This window comes from Corvus moneduloides, chromosome 5, assembly GCF_009650955.1.
Source record: "Corvus moneduloides isolate bCorMon1 chromosome 5, bCorMon1.pri, whole genome shotgun sequence".
Lineage (NCBI taxonomy): Eukaryota > Metazoa > Chordata > Aves > Passeriformes > Corvidae > Corvus > Corvus moneduloides.
The window spans coordinates 17,428,025-17,445,878 of record NC_045480.1 but is presented as its reverse complement, the minus strand read 5'-3'; the positions used below and the strand labels follow the sequence as shown (position 1 = coordinate 17,445,878).

Here is a 17,854-nt window from a genome sequence, read left to right as displayed (position 1 = left end):
CTTTCTTTTTTCTTTGCCTCAGACACAATTCATCTTTGAGTTGACACACACTGTCTTATCTGTAAAACCCTGGTAGGCACTTCTGGCACTTCTGTTCCATGTTGTGCTGTATACCTGTAATTCATTCTAAGACACAAGATGAATGTATAGGTATTCTTGATATATTACTACTGTTCCTGCTTTAGTTCACTCTGTTATGACCAGCTGCTCCCATATATTTAGAGTGTTTTTGTAACTCAGAGAGTTTTGATGCAATGTTGGTATAGAGCAAAGGGAAGTGACAACTATAAATCTGAATTACCGCACTCTGAAAACTGTATATGTGTAACAACAAGGGCTCCTGAAAAATTGTGATAGAGTTTTCTGTAAGGTTAGCATCAAAGTAAGCTCAAATCCTGATAATGAGATAAAATCCTGATCTCTGTTCTTACTACTTTGAATTTCTTTGATAAGGAGAGATATATCCTGGCTACTTGAGGATTCACCTTATAGAAGGGAAATATTTTGAGGGTATATGAAAAATACAGTACTCTGAATCCTGTTTTTCCTGTTACCTAAATTCCTGTTACCTGAATTCCTGTTTCTCCTGTTACCTAAACCTCCATCAGTGAATGTATTTTTATCAAAAAAAAACCACTTGGCAAAAGCTACTCAACATTGTGTTGTTCTTGGCAAGCGTTGTGCTACACTGTGGTGTCTCTGTCCATTCAAGGCTTCAATCATTCCATCATTTTGGGGTTGAAACAGACATAAGTTTTTCCCATGAAATAAAAGGAGATATAAGTCCTTTCCTAAAGCATTAGTTGGCAATGTGGCATAGGAATTACTCCTTTTATCTTTCAGCTCAGAAGAATCTTAATGATACAAGGTTCAAGGAATAATATGAAATAAGATGTCAAAAAAAATATTTAAGGTATTAGGTAGCTAAGCCTATAACCCTTGTGTGCCTTGAAAAAAAAATACTGTAATTTTTTGGGGATGAACTCAATGAGAAGAAGAACTGCAATTTCTGAGACACGTCATTATTCGTGCAGGAATGGAAGAAATTGTAAAGACTGAAAAAATAACTGTGTTAAAATTGAACTGGGAGAACTACCATTATTGAAGCATTTTCTGATAGTATGTCATGTGTCATAGTAGGCTTTTATAAATTAGAGGTGTTATGAAGGTGTCTTAAAATGCCCTTTCCAATCCCTTCCAAAATATACCCTGGGGCTTAGAGAGTGCTCCCAGCCTGTGCTAGCCTGACAGGGGTGTTCGAGGAGCGCAGCGGCGATGAGAGCTCCCCTGTGCTCAGTGCCGGTCAGTGTCCCGGGCAGCCTGAGGCTAACAGGTGATGCGGGAACCACCTGTGTGCGGCCGCGCAGCAGAGCGGGAGGGCGGCCCGGCCCTGCCGGACTCTGCCTCGGGGCTGTCCGCGCGGCCGCCCCGCTCCCGGGCCGGTTCGGGGCGCAGGTGCCGGCTCAGCCCCGCGGCGGCAGCGGCCCCGGGGCATCCCGGTGGGGCAGGCGATCGAGCCCTCGCCCTCGCTCTCCCGGCAGGGAAGGGGTCGCGGCCCCCGGAGCCCCGCGCCGAGCCCGCCCCGCGCCGCGCGGGTGGCGGGGGAGGCGCCGCCGCCGAGGCGGGGCCCCGCTCCCGCTCCGCTCCGCTCCGCTCCGCCGCTCCCAGCCCCGCTCCCGTTCCCGCTCCCGCTCCGCTCCGCCGCTCCCAGCCCCGCTCCCGTCCCCAGCCCGCTCCGCTCCGCCGCTCCCAGCCCCGCTCCCGCTCCGCTCCGGCTCCGCGGCCCCGGCGCGGCGGTGCTGCCGCGCGTTCCCGCCGCGGCTCCGGGCGCCTCCCAGCATGGACGTGAGGAGAGTGGAGAGCATCTCGGCGCAGCTGGAGGAGGCCAGCTCCACAGGCGGTAGGACGCGGGCAGCGCGGGGACGCGAGGCTGCTTCTCTGAGTTAATTTGGGGTCTCGTCCCTTCTCCTTTGGGCAGCAAGTCTGGCAACTTGGCATGGGGCGGGGAGGGGGGAGCTGCCTGCCCGCTTGCGAGGGGTGAACGCACCCGTGTAGTCGTGGGCAAATGTGTGTGTGTGTGTGTGTCTATGGGGACAGTAAGCAAACGCTTAAAGCCTGGGATCTCGGGCTAAGAAGCGTTCAGGGCTTCTCGTATCCCGCCCTAAGATGCCTGCTCTGACCTAACTGGTACTTTTGCCTTTGCTGAAATGACTTGGGGCTGGGTATGAACCTCCAGGGTATACCTTCTCTAGTTACCACCTCCCAGGAGATAATTTTGGTTAGTCCCCCTTACACCTCCCTGCTGTGGTCTCCATTGTACCTCTCTGGTGCCTAAGTGACAACTGTTTGATGGAGACTCGCTTCTTCTGGTAAGCCAGAAGTGCCTTTCTTTTCTCCGTATCTCAAATTGCCGTTGCGCTTTCACCTGAGAAAGGCTACAGGATAACTTGCATTTTAGGGAGAAGAAAAGCATGCTTTGTTATCCTCCACAGTGATTGTGACTCCTGGAGTGTTAAGAGTTTTTTCCCAGTTATTTAAAAATGAAGCTTCTTGGCTGCAGTGTGTGTAAGAGGATGTTGCTGAGAAAGGTGTTCAGCTCAAGCCAGCTGGGTAAGCAGAGGATGGTTGGACAGTTAATGAAAAACTTTGCAAAACAGGCAGTCAAAACCAGGGGAAACTTCTTTTCTTAGAAAAGATGTTTCTTGCTGTGCAGCTAGATTTCTCATAAACTGTGATGCCAGTGTAGAATAGTAGTCTTACCAACAAGTTGTTTGAAAGACACAGTGCAATCCCCCCCATTTGCTTGATTTCTAATGTTTCAGAATAAATCTTTTGCTTCCTAGAAGAGGTTCACAGCCATGTGTTCTCTGTTGGATTCTACATGGTTTTTCTCTTTTCCTAATGTCCTAGCTTTTTTAATGTTTTAGGATGTGTAGCCTTTCACATAGGATACCAGATCCTTTGTGTTGGGGATAGGGAACTCTTGTATTTGACTGTGCTATCAGCTCGACTGTAAATCCATCTTTGCAGTTTATTAAAGTTTTGGGAAAAAAATGTGGAGTCATGATTATCCAACAAGGGACACGGCCACCAAAGTGGTGGTGTGATACTTCTCACTACTTTTCAGATCCAACCCCCCCCAAGTTATAATTTAGGCTTTTCCCTCTACATACCACTCTCAGCCTTCCAGCTCTAGACTGTTAGAGGTCCGAAAGTCAAATTGTTTTTCCATAACACATACATCATCAGTGACAAACACTGAGCAGGCTCTTGGCTACCTGTGCAACCACCATGCAGGACTGTTCAGGCTAAAAAAACATGAGGTTGTGATTTTGACACAGTGGATTTGCACGGCTCCTGTTGAGGAATTATTTGGTTTATGGATCACTAATGTAGGTATTGAAGCATAAAGAGGGTTTAAAGCTTAAAGTTTTTTCTTACAGGTATAGTTCGCAGTAACAGGAAAGTGTCTAAAGAAAAATTCGGGAAATATGATCTGAATCCATACCATGCAAGTAATATGAAATACCCAGATGATATTTTTATGGAAATTGTCTTCAATTGAGCCCTATATTAGATGTGTTTTCTGTTTTGGTTCTCTTGATATGCATGCCTAGTAGCTTTTAAAAATTAATGACAGCTTTAATTCACTTTAAGCTTGTAATGGTGAGAAGAAGTAAGATACACTTTTGCACTCCCTTAGACTATGAAGCAAAATCTGACTGAAACATGACTTACTGTAGGCAAAATGTTTCTCAAAAATAAGTTTTTATGCCAGAAAAAGAATGTGGAAAGATAAAAATGACAGCGCTAAAAAGAAATACCTCCTTTCTTTTGGAGAATGACACACAATACTCAACATATCTCATCACCAATGTGATGTGATGTGATGTGAAGCTAACTAGTGTCTAGCTTCACTCCTCTGGGCTTTCTCCTTATGTGAGAGGGCCCATTTATTTTTATCTTCCCACAATTTTGGCCCTTTTTCGTCTAAACTTTCCACTTTTCTAGCTGTCTCCCTTCAGGCTCTTAAACGTTCAACTCATTTTCAGGGCCATCAGCATTTCTGAGTGTACCTGTCTGTTGGATTTTTAACAAGGAAGGTGGATTTTTTTCTCATTAATTCTCTTCAAATAGAATCATAGCTTCAAACATTGGTTATTTTTAAATGGTAATGCCTGCAGAAGAGTTGTTACAGGGATTTGATGTTAGTGCATGAGAGTCAGAAAATGAAACCAACAAAAGTGTGACTCTTCCTCAATTTCATTTTTCCAAGTGAAATAAAGCCCAAATAACGCACAGGCAGCTTGAATGATGAAAACTATTAATGACAAAGGCAACATTTTGTACGTTTTAACAGGTAGTGGCTGCCTTAAGATGATCGTCTCCTTACATTTAATCTTGCACCTTGCAGGGCATCTTCTGATTCAAGGGCATTCAAATTAATGTCAATTAACACCACTGAGAGCTCTTGAAGTAACAGAATGTGTCCTCAGTGGAATACTGAGTCATTGTAACAATGAACTGTTTCATCCCTCTGCCTCATGAAATTGTCTTAATCAATGTTTTATCTATCAGAAAGCTGCATTTCTTCTAGTCATAGCCAAAACTCATCTGCTACTGGGTAAAGGCATGCAGTGTCATGGCAAAATGAGAAGAGCAGAGGGAGATTATCAGTAAAAGTTTGTATGGGTAAGAACAAGTTTAATCACAAAGTGTCCTGTGGGTTCAATATCTAGGACAAACTTAAGCTGTTGGGAATACTGATATGAGTAAGACATTACCACAGCAACTGGTTGCTTTGCTTTAGGGTGTGATGAATTCAGAATGGGGATTGTGCTGACCAGTATGACCAGGCTTACTCAAAAAATGGAAATATTTACAAAAGCCATGGTGTCATTCATGGCAAGTGTTGAAGGTTTTTGCTTCTTAGACAAGGCAGTCACAAATTCATGTTAGGAAAGAGGCAGTAATTTCTACATTGTGGGCAGAAGGACCACAATGGACCAAATAGTATTATTAAGCAGTGTTTATCCAACTTTAAGTTTACTTAGAGTTAAAATATTCTCTGCCATACCTCTGAGAGATCCTTGTGCACTAGTGCTCACTTTTGCTTTTAATGAATGACTTGCTCTTGTTGCTTGGGGCATTCTTAGAAGACAAAGGAAATAGTGCTAAAAGGACAAAAAATTACATATTGAATAAGCTGAAAATAGGAATTTAGGAAAAGGGATGCTAGGGAAAAAGTAAGAAAGTGATAAAAAATATACTGGGAAACAATTACAGGAAAAAAAACAAGAGGTGGGAGGAGGGAAAGGAGGAAACAGATTTTGTATCTCACGCGTTGAGATAAAATTTATTATGTGTTAGTGGTATGTATTGGACCAATTTCTTTATATCTCAGTTGGGATTCATCTGACACGATGAAAAGCAGGTAGTGACTTTCCAAGTGATTTGCACCAATATTCATATCAGCGTGAAAGCTTTGATTTGTGTCAGTCAGGACTCAGCGTCACTATATTTAATAATGATCTGTTGTCTCCAGACACTCTTCATCATTGGACACTTTTAAGATTCAGATGGACAGGGTGCTGGGCCATCTTGTCTAGACTATGCTAGAAGTGCTGCTTCCACATGCAATGCTTTTTCTGTGAAATCTGCAAATACACAAGGGAAGGAATAAATTAAATGGACTCATGATCTAATAAAGGATGTATATGTATAATGGACATGCAAGGAGATAAAAATATTTTAAGCGTAAAATATATGGTCTACTCTTGCAGGGTGGAGGAAATAACTGATGCTTGAGAGAACTGACTGCAGCATAAGCCTCTGTATAAAATTTGAGTTCTGCCTCTATCTCCGGTTCCTCTGTTCAATAAGTGTAAAGAAGTAATTATATGCAAAATTCTGTTACAGAATTTGACATGAATGCTGAAAATACCCTGGCTTTCCATCAATATAAATTTTACATCATGTAAATACCAATTTTCACAAAATACAGATTTCTTATTCATTATTCTGTCTTTCAAGGTTACTACCTATGGTCGGAGAGTTGATATATAAATAACTGAACATCTGGAAAGGTTTCAGGTATACTTGGCTTAGAGAACTTATGCTTACCAGGTGGTTTTAGACATTTTAAAACATATAGAGGCAGACAGATATGGTATCTAGCAGTAAGTGTAGCCATCAAAGGAGTAGCTGGTGTGTGTCATGGAAGGCTTTTACAGTGTATCAGATAAGCACTTAGGACTTCTGCTTTGGGTTGGAGCTGAATATTTGATCTGTGCAGCATTCAGCTGTAATCTATCCCATCTCAGGCTCTCAGTTTGCCATTGTGATTTATTCGGAATCTTTGGCACTTGAAAAAGAAAGTATCTAAAAATACAATGCCTGATTGCTTCACTATTTCCTAGATATGTGCATTCCTGCCAGGCTGTCCTACTATCTTCTCCCCATCCCCCTCCTCAATTCTGCTTGTCCTCTCTTTATTTCAGGTACCAAAATAGACTGTATATGAACTCTTCCTTGCCAAACAAGTGCTGGCCATTTATTGTTTCCTATGAGCAGAGGCCATTACTCCTACTTGAGATGAGAGAGAAAACATTAGCAAATGTTCGTGGGCTTGGAAGTCAAGGAGCCAAATCCGTATTTCAGTAGTTGTAGTTGATATAGCGTTAGGATTCCCTTCGTTAGCACACACTTCATTTAATAGTCTTGGGCCTATTCTGGGACATAAGGAGTGCAGATACCAACCCTTCATTACTTGGAGCACAGTGTGGCAGTGCAGGTGGAGGTGGTTAATGGGATGGTTTATCTCAATAATGTTGGGCCTGAACTGTAATGTATGGCTGCATCAAAAGTAAATGGACAACACTTTGACATAGACAGTTTTTTTGATAGTAATTCTCCTTTCAGAATCCAGGTTACTCTGCTAAAGGCTTTGCTTTCCATTGCTTTGATGGCTAAGTAGTATTTGGCCTGGATTTCCCACTGAGTACACCAGGTAGAATGTGGAAGAGTGTAAGCAAAAGTGTATGAAATGTATGTGTTTTGGAGCCTATAGAACTATGGAAAGCATGGAATCCAATTATTCTGTGATGTTCTTAATTATTAGTTTGTAATTGTATTACAGAAGTCATCATATCAGATCATATAGATTATTGGTTTGTTTTTTTTTTTCTCATCATTTTTCATTCTCACACTCTACAGGAGAGATAATTTCTGTGTTATCACCTTCATGCAAGCATCAGCGGAGGAGGTTGGGCTCTAGATTTACTTCTATGAATTTGGGAGATCTGTAGACAGCTATAAACTGGCAGCAGTTTAAAATATATGGTTGGGTTGAAAATATATTGAATCCATTCGCCTCTAAGAATAAACCCAAACACAGAATAAAAGCTGTAGATCTGAGCTCATACTGTGTTTTATTTCTGGCAGCCCAGCAGAGACTTAATATGGTATTAAAAGGAGCTCTGTCAGAGGTCTGAAAATAAATATAGTGTTTCTCTTTTATATTCTTTTTCACCTATAAAAGAAATTTCTTTAGAGATACACTTTATAGTTGCGATCCCCTCTTGTATGTTTATAATTTATACTGCAGCAAAACAAACAGTGGTATGAAAGTCATAGATGCTTTTGTGTCCACTGGAGAAATTAACTACAGGTGGAAGGCATGATAATAGCGAATTTTAAAATAAAAATGTTTTGCCCTGTTAATAAAAATGGTGCATTTAAATGTTTGGGTTTTACTATAGGAGATAATATCTTTGTTTTTCTACCAGGTGTTTTTCACCAGATAATGCATAATCCTCGAGCACAGTTAAATGCCTAGCACTACACAGCACATATACCCATATGCCACAAAGTGGCTAAGTGGTGACAGCATAAAAAGAATTATTCCAACTTAAAGGCTTTGAATGTCCTAAGACACAGACTTCAAGGTGGTTGCTCTATTTCATGCAGTCAGTAGGAAAGGGTTTGCTATTTTAATGACAGGGAAAAAGCCCCCCAACTTTACTGATAAAGTTTACTTGTTTTCACAATTTTCAGTTAGCTCTCAGTATCTCCAGAGCGATATATTATGAATATTGTTGTAATTATTAGGATTTAGTAGAGAAAATCTTAGTTTTTGAATCAAGCTTCTGTTAAGAATCCAGAAGAAACATTTAGGATTTATTAGAAAGGTAAACAGTAGCCATTAAGTGTGATGATGGTCTGGTTCTTCACAGTAGGAATGACCAGAACAGTGTATCATCACAGTAAGTAATTTGATTATTGTGACTATTCCTAAACCCTTTGATACCAGTGGGAATAACTGCAATGAATAAGGGTTTTTAGAATTAAATGTAGTTATTTGATTTAGAAATTTTAATATTACAGTGCATGTTATAATAAAAACACATTGAAAAACAACTTTGTGCCAAAAGAGAAACATTATATAAAGAAAAGATTTATCCAAAAAACTTGCAGTAAGTTGAAAAAGAGAAAAAAAGTTGGTTAGTTGGTTTTTTTTTTAAATTTTAACTTGCATACATGATGCAACTTGATGATCTTTTGAAAGTCAAATTATATAATATCTGTCAGATACAAGCACTATTGCACCTGAACATTGATGTTTGGAAATTTATAATATGTAGAGATAATAACATTTTCAGAATACCTGGACCAGTACTACTAGAATGCCTTTTTTTTTTTTTTTTTTTGTGAATGTTGCAGCTCTTAGTTTCAAAGAACACTCGGGAAAGATTGACCTTTTTTAAGATGCTTTGGCACACTCTAAAACAAAAAATGTTGCACCAACCACTCCTTGGCATTTTGCAGCAGCGGGTGCTCCCTCCTTGTCCGGGAACTGGGATGGATCAGGGAAAGCCCCTGCACACACTCACAGCTAGCACAGTTGCTGGCAGGAGCATCCCTGTCTGTGTGCATGTGGTTTCCCAGTGCAGAGAGTTGGTGGGAGAATGAAAAGTACACTGTGGGATTACAGTCCCTACCTGAGTGGTTAAAAGAAAGCAGAGGACAAAGATCAAGAAATGCCTTTTATGTGTGTCGCTTCAGTGGTATCTGAGCAAGTGGACTCTGGGATCTGGATCTGCTATTCTGTTACCTTTGGACAGAGATAATTGAATCTTGTTTATTTTAAAATAAGTAGGAGAAAAATCCTAAAGAATAGTCCATTGAAGCAACGTAACAGATGTATATCAAGGATATGCAACCATAGATTCGTGTTTTGCTTCATTGTGTTCTGGTAGCAGTATGATAGGTGTTTCCTCTGATCACCATAGGTTTTGACAGTGTAGCTGGTTTTAACCAGGGGATACCCAGATGTCCTTAATCATTCTGACTATTGACTTATATTCCAATGCGCAGTAAGTGAATTGTACACTGCATATCTTATGATTCACTCTTTCTATTCCGCGTATTATTTTTCATGTTGATTTATAGACATTTGAAGTTATTGTATTTTCTGATGTGACATTATAAAGAGTATCACCTGTTGTAATGCTGTCACTAAAGAAAGATAAACCTAGACTGTTCAGGGTATTGTGTGCTGGCAGCATTCACCTGCTGAAACAAGTACACATTGAAGTTTGTTGTTATTGTTAAAAAGGTGCTGTAATTGACATATACATGCTCTTAGGTGCTGCCCTGATTTCTGCACAGCCAGTCTACCAAATCCAAGATGTCTAAGAAAAAAAATAAATAAACACAGTAGTTATGCAAGTTGTGAGGAAGTGCAGTATGATTAAAATACAGAGATTTTCATGCTATTGTTTCAGTAACTAGGTCTACTTTATATATTGCATCATTCTTTGATTTTTGTGGTGGTGATGAAGTGTGGTTTCCCAGTTCCTTTTTTTTTTTTTGGAATATGCCACATTGTGTATTATCTTCCCAGCCTGCCTTCCAGAAGTCGGTAAATGAGAGAAGTGCCTCTGTGTCTAGGATCTATCTACTCACTATGTTGTTTGCTTCAAAGCTGTTGCTTCCAGCCTTCTCTGCCTGGTAGATGGAAAAGAGGAGGTCAAATAGCAGGATGAGTTTGGTAGACAGGTTAGGTTAGACAGGTGATAGGTGTTGCCCTTTCTGCCTTCTTTGATATGATGATGACAACAAACCTCTTTGCAGGAGATTGACACCTCCAACTCTCTCATGCAATGACTCCTGCTTCTGCCTATTTGTCACTTGGAAGCACATGTGAATCCCTCAGCTAAATGAGCACTTTCTGACCTTTTTTGCATAATCTTTTTCCTCAGAGGGATGTTATTTTTGGTTTACATGCTTCTTTCTTGGTTGGTTGATTGTCACTCAAAGGAGAGGAGGGTAGGTGATGCATCTGGTGGAGCCAGTAGTCTCTAATGCATGTTTTATAAAACAGAATTCTGACAGACTGGAGGAAAAATAGTAAGTGGAGGTTAAAGTGAGGAGGAAACAGACATGACTGAGGGTATAGTGGCATAGTTCTTTACATGGCACACCTGCTGTCAAGTTTCTCCCCGTACATTAAATCTTTACTAAAAATATGAACTAGCAGGACTTAAAATTAGACAGACTTATATACCTTGCTTAATTGCTTAACTTGCAGGGTTGAACAATCTTTAGACATTATTTTGACTCATGAAAATATTTGTGTCAGTGACACCTTTTGTTTGTATTCAGCTAATTTTCCTATGCTTAAATAGAATAAAGCAATTCTGTTTCAATATAGACTTACAAAGATCTCCTCCTGTATCTAAAGTCTTTGAGCCACCCCAAACTTCTTGAGAATCAGTAACTTTTTTTGATCCTGAAGAGATGGGAGGTGTTCAGCTAAAATCCCACGTTGTACTAAAAAAACCAAGTCTCTACTAATAATTTAGCTGTTTTACTTTGCCAGAGTTCAAAAGTGACTGCCTATACTTAGAAATGCAAAAGTAAGAATATTTTGACCTGTTTAGATAGTAAAACTATGTAAAAGGTGTCAGTAAATTTCTAATGACTTATTAAGTAGTGTTTTATCAGCAGTCACTTTTATCAACAGCACTTAAATTACTACTAGGCTGATAATCTGTTAGGGTTTTTTCAATTAAGGAATTCAGAAGAAAGTAGGCACCTTTTTTGGTTTATTTTTCTTTTCCTTTCAAGAGCCCAAGGCATTAATAGTGTGTTTTCATGTAAGCCTCTTCACAAAAGAATAGGTACAGAAATGCTGTCAGTTAAGTGAGTAATTTCTCTATGAAAATGAACAAGAAAAAGTTGATGGCATTATCAAACCACTATTTGGAAAGTGGCAACTCACAGTGCTGACTGTGGAGATGGTATACTTTCCATTCTGCAGGTGTAATGTCAGAATAAATGAGTATGCAAAAGTGAACACACAGTTCATTAGACAGTTTCTTGTTGCAATAACACACAATATTTTATGTTCCGAGAAGGGTGTGTATTGATTAAATGCACCTTGCACTTAAGCAATTAATACAGATCTTCTGGATCCATTAGTGCCTGTTTCATTATGATTGAAAACCTGATCTTGCAGCAACTGCAGTACAGTGCAGTGTTTGCAACTGAGGATCATCCTGTTATACTTAAGGAAGACACTTGCTGTGCCTTTGAACAGTGTCTTTAGTCAAGTGTTTGAACAGTTGACTTTAGTCCTTCAAATTCTGAAACCTCTTACAGAGAAGGGAAGAAGCAAAGCTTTTGTCTCTTCCTGCATAGTCCATAATTTCGTAAGCCAAAACTGGAGCTGTAAAGGATACCCAAATATACTGACAGTACACCTTCTAATGCTAATGTAATCTTATCATGCTAATATAATGTGAAAGAATGTGAGAATATGAGAAGCAAATAGAGATATCAAAAGAGAGCCCGTTTACCTAGTCAAAATAATAGAGAGTATTTCTGATTCAAATCACCAAAACTGCAGCTTTTAAGAGTCAGTTAATTATTTGCTTTCTGGGAAACAAAACTTCCTCAAGGAATGCTGAGATTTTTGTGTAATATCTTCCTTTGAAAACTTGTATTATAAGAAAAAAATCCCACCACTGAAAAAGTTGTGAATTTTTTGGCTGAGGACAAAATAAATAGACATATACTCAGTCAATTTTACATGTTTATATTTGTCTCTGGATGCTAGGCAGACAGTGACTAACCAGGCTGACTGCATACAACTGTGTGTAATATATACTGCCTGCTCAGGGCAAAAGCCTGATACAAAATCCAGCTCAAAAATTCTATTACATTGGATTTCATTTATACTTTTGAGATAAAAGCAATAAAAACCCATGGAATCACAGAAAAATATTTTGAAAGAGGAGTTGAGAAATCTTCCTATTTGTCCTGATTCCCCAAGGTAGGATCAAAAATTCATATGGTGGTTCAGATGGCTTTTTGCTTAAGGTACTTAAAATTCACCACTACTGGATGCTTTATGACATTGCTGGTTAATCTATTCTAGAATTTATCTTTCCTGATACAATCTGTTTCCTAGTCCTAAAGTTGTAAATCTTCTTAAATGTGAAGCTTGGTACTCAAAATGGATGAAATACATAGCCAAGATTTTATAGCACTGAATAGGACAAAATCCTTCTTTGGTATGTCTTAGATTTTTGTCTTGTTTATAGTTTCAAGTCTGAACTGCTGTCCCTTCCACAGCAGCCTTCCACCATCCTCAACTTGTGATTTAACATGTTCAGCAGTGACAGACTTCCCAGATACACAGTTGTCACCTAAATAGTTTTTGTCCATTCTGTTTTAACAAGATGGAGAATTTCTCTGGAAATTTACTTGATGTCTTCTAAATTATCCTTTACAAATGATAGCTAGTTTTTGAGTGTTGCTTTTTATCTTCTAACTTGCAAACTTGTTGGAAGCTTAGTGACTACAGTGCTCAAAATCGGAAAACTAAAAGTAGGGTAAAGATTTCAACTTATCTGTCTGTCACAAAGGAGAGATTACAGTTTACCCCTGTTGATGGTAATTCTTCCCATGCTACAAGAGCTCTGTAGAAGTTACTGCTTCCATGGAGATGAGATCAGCTACTCCCAGTTCGTGTTGGGAGTAAGTTACGCCCTTGCAGTGCACAACTCTTTGTATGAATCAGCCCTCAAGAATTTGGGATGAGGCAGGAATCATTGTCGTGCAAGAAATAACAACCATCAGCTTTCCCTTATCACTATGGGAAGCTTGATGGAAGACTGCATGGATTCTCAAGGGCCTCCAGAATTTGTCTCTTTTATGATGTGAACAAATATTCCAAACAAATGAAGAAGCACAGCTTTAACTTGCACTGCTTTCCAGCTATTTATTGCATTTGGATCTTCAGAAAGAAAACTTTGTCAGTGACCCTTTTATGAACTCTATCTTTTCTAAGAATATTTTATCTCTTGAGCATTTGATATGTAGCATGAACTTCTTATTTCTCTCTTCCATAAATAAAAACTGAAGACAGTTACTTTAAACAATTTTTTAACATGAAAAGTCAATGTCACAGGCAATAGCAAAGCTTTTGAAGTTTCAAGCACTTCTTATTCAGATTATTTTTATCAGTGCTGTACCATCTCACACTTGATAAGATGTGCCTCTGCTTTTATGAGTGTCTTTACTAAATGCTATTATAACGATAAAATAGGTTGTGCTCATTCTTCTCTCATTTTTCAAGGCTGGTGTGTCTAGGAGGCTTTAATCAAGAAGATGTCATATATTTTAACTTTTATACCAGCTTAAGCTTTTCTAGTTATAATTTTTGGTGTGCATACTCCAAAAGTATTTAACTTTTGCCCACTGCCTGATTAAAACCACCATTAGAATGGCACTTGCATGCAAATGACCATAGAGGATTTATTATCTGTCTTTCCCAAATTCATTTTTATAGTCTGATAGTTTAGGGATATGGTTCTTTAAGCCTGTAGCTCCAGGAGACTTCTGTGATAGCTGGTCTGTGGATGTTAATAAATTAAACAGTGTGTTTGACTTCAGTTGTGAGATGTGATAAAGCTGTATTAACGAGCCCAGGCAGAGGCTTTTATCAGGCAGTCCTCTGGAGGCAGGGAGCTGGTGCTCTGGCTTTATACCAATCAGCATTCCTTGCTTTGGCTTTGCTGGGAAAATGTTACACTTGATTTTTATATGAATATATAACATCATCTTCTTTTCTTTATACTTTGTCAACTTAGTGTTTTGATCGACAGTTACTTTGTTAACATCCATCACAACTAATCTATTTTATGCATTGTGTGTCTTCATCTTCACATCATTTATTCTCCCTCTGAATTTTATTTTAAATGTTCTGCAAGTATATCATTCTAGCACTGCCCTTTTCCTTCAGAACAATTTTGTTAGACAGTTGACCTTAGCTGGAAATAAAGAGTGCAGTGAGTTCTATTTGTTGTGTCTGTTTCTGTGTAACTTTTTATTAGTCTACTCATTGGTCCTTTATGAAACTATTAAGCCTGTAATAATGTACCTTTGATAGTACTGTGATGGAGAGAACAACATTCTTTTTGGATGATAGGATCACAGTGCTTTTTTGATCAGAATTGTCTTAAATTGTCTGAATTGCCTTAAATTACTGGACACTTTGTGAAGTCTTGAAGAATAATTTGTAAGTGATAGAGAAATGAAATTGAGAAGTCTTGTGGGAAAAATTGTTACTTTGTCATTCTAGGCATTTGGGCCATGACTAAATATGGGAAACAGTAGCTCGGAACAACAGGGAGAAACTGTTTGAGTAATAATAAATAAAAATTATTACAGAGTTCCACTTCAGAATAATTCTAGAATTCTAGTTCAATTGACTAAATGCCTGCTAATATTTGTAGTTCATTGTGAGCTTCTGGAACACATCTTCCCACTTAGTTTCACCTAAAATAATCTGTGTATTCCAAGAGCATTCCATGATGAGAACCATTAGGTGACTTCTGAAAGCACGTTCCTGATCTGAATGGAAAAGCTAATAGGTCCACATGTCAGACAGAACGCTGGAAGCTTTCCCATTCTTTGGGGTCCAGGAGTTGTGTGAGCTTGTTTGCACATTTCCATCTCTGGCAGAATTCAAATACGATCCTTTCTATCTCAGGGAATTAATGGAGACATACTTAGGGATCATGCTAATATTTTAGGGATGTTTTTTTCAAGATTAGGCCTACTTATTTTAGGATTTACTATATTAATACCCCCAAAATTGTGTCTTTCTAGGACCAAATTTTCTGTCAGAGATTTTCTTAACATCTAATCACCATCATCAAGCATACACATCATTATGCCGAAGCTGCTTCTCATTTTCTGATAGCTGCTATCACTTGCCTGATTGACAATTTGCAATTAATTCTTATTGTGTGTATTCAGGCTGCTTGTTTGGTTGTGACTGGAACAGCACGTGTGCAGAACGTATTACAGAACTGCCATCAGCGAGATGCCTTCTTCAATAGGAAAATGTATAACTGTGTCAAAAATAAACATCAGAGATTTTAAAAGCAGAATACATGTGTGCTGGAGTTTCAGTGCTGGTCTTGGTAAATACAGTGTCTTAGATTGGCTCTTTGCAGACAGTTCTGCAACATGATGCAACACACCCTGGTAACTTCTTGTAATTTCTGTTTCAGGATGCAATTGCTTGTCCAGAGAGAATATAAAAGATCAGTAAAGACTGAGAAAGAAAATTAGGTCAATAGCACTGTAAAGGGTATAACGCTGCATGAAGGTTGGCTATTTTTCTAAATTACATTAGTTTGTTATGACACTGGATTTGAAACTTTTAAAATAGTGGGCAAAAATACAACTTGTTGAATGTTTCAAAACTGCTTTAAAGTACTTTTAGAGTTTGAACATATGCATTGGGGAGGGTTTTCCTTGCACACCCTGGCTTTGAAGTCTAATACTAGCACTGTTTGCCATAGAAATAGCCACAAAGCCAAATTAACTTAATTTTATATTTGCCATATTTTTGTGCTGAATAACTACACCTCACAATTTCTTTCTATGTTAAGGAATCAAATTTAAATTCAGAGTGATTATACTTCTTCTAAAAATTGCTAAATTGCTTCTGAATGAAATAATTTCAAAGATAATGTCACTACCAGATTTATTCTTAGTTCATGTGAGTGCTTTCTCAGCCTACTGTGAAAAATGTTTTGAAATCTCAAATACATGAAGACTTATCTCCCATATTCAGTTAACTTGCGAAAAATCACACAGGTTTATTTTCCCCAGAATTGTATATGGGAAAGGCTTTCCATAATGGAAGGTAAAGATAGAAATTATTAATGGTAATTTCTTGAAGCTTGAAAGTTGTTGAAAGTTTCCATTCAGCACTGGTGAGGCCACACCAGGAGGGAGTCCTGTGTCCAGTTCAGGGCTCACCAGTACAAAGGAGACATGGACATGCTGGAGAGAATCCACCAAAGGTCCACAGAGGTGATGAATGGACTGGAACATCTGTCTATGAGGAAAGGCCTGGGATTGTTTGGCCTGGAGAAAAGAAGACTTAGGGAAAACGTCATCAATGTAAATTAATACCTGAAGGGAGGGAGCAAAGAGGGTGAAGTCAGACTCTTTTCAGTGGTGCCCAGTGACAAGAGCAGAGGCAATGGGCACAAGCTGAAACACAGGGGGTTTTCTGAACAAAGGAGTGTGGGTGTGACTGAACACTGGGCACAAGTTACCCATGGACATTGTGGAATCTCCCTCCTTGGAGATATTCTAAAGCCATCTTCAGATGGTTCTGGGCAAACCTGCTTTAAGTGGCCCTGCTTGAATAGGGAACGTGAAACCAGATGACCTCTGAAGGCACCTCCCACCTCAACTATTGTATGATGCTGGGACTGAAGTGGACAACACTTTTTTAAAGTGTACATTAATTGTAAATAAATTTCTTGGGATGCTTGTGGGATTTCCTTTGTATTTTTTGTCTTTGCTTATATTTCACTGCTCAGTTTTGTATATAGAAATTATTTTAGGGATGATTCTTACTGAAGAGAAGAGAAAACTTGTTGAATATTTTTAAGCAAATGTCAGGGAAGACTGCAGTTGCATATTAAATTGAAAGGGTGTTTCTGCAGTGTAAGGTGCACTTAACCAGTAATTCATGGGTTGGAAGTTATGTTCAGAGTTCAGATGGTCAGAGTTAAGTAACTCAGTTCTCAGAGCACTGCATAGACACACCAAAACTCCCAGTTTTCTTTAATATGTACTCCAAGATGTAAGCACTCAAATATTATGTATTATTGCCATGATCTTTCTGAAACTAATTTTTGAGGATGAACTGTTGTGTCAGTATAATTTTCTGTTAAAAATCTTGCTAATTTTGTATGCTTTAAAATAGGATCTGCTCCTTTTGCCATTTCTTTAGAGCTTTAGATCTGTCTGTTCAACCTTGTTAGTCATCTGTTTTTGTGAAGAGCCTTCAGAGGCCTAAGTGAGCATTAATGGCTAGAAATTTGAGCCATTAGTGTGAAAATGTTAGATCTGCATGTAGATCATGAAAGGAATCAAAAATAATTGAATTTACTGTTTCATTGTATTGGTGTGTATGGTACTTGACACTGTTTTACATCTATAGTATCCCTAAAAGAACTGTGCAGAAAAATAAAAATACTAGTGTGGGGTAAAATAAAGATACTGGGTTTTGCAGAATTTTTCCAAGCCTAAGTCTGGGATATGTACTAAGCTGTCATCTTTTCTCAGGGAAAACATAAACTGGGTTAGGGGTTCTGGAGTTCTTTCACATTTTTCACCTTAAGTGGTTCTGAAAGTTCCTTATGTGTTATAGCCCACAGCAGCCTCGTCTAGATATTACATAATGACCCACTTAAGAAATGCAGTCAGAGCAGATGCTGTAAGACTGTGCATTAACTCATATAGAGAAAATGTC

At 38.9% G+C, this 17,854-nt stretch overlaps 1 protein-coding gene across 2 annotated transcripts in view; it reads left to right on the top strand.

The window, feature by feature from the left end:
* The first annotated feature begins 1,756 nt into the window (after positions 1 to 1,756).
* The window catches only part of KCNIP4 (potassium voltage-gated channel interacting protein 4), a 401,922-nt gene continuing 385,824 nt past the window's right edge, over positions 1,757 to 17,854 (top strand). For both annotated transcript variants that reach the window (XM_032108714.1, XM_032108708.1), the window contains exon 1: positions 1,757 to 1,900. In XM_032108714.1, the coding sequence (XP_031964605.1) occupies positions 1,840 to 1,900 (61 nt within the window). In that variant the 5' untranslated portion in view covers positions 1,757 to 1,839. The remainder of the gene's footprint in view (positions 1,901 to 17,854) is intronic.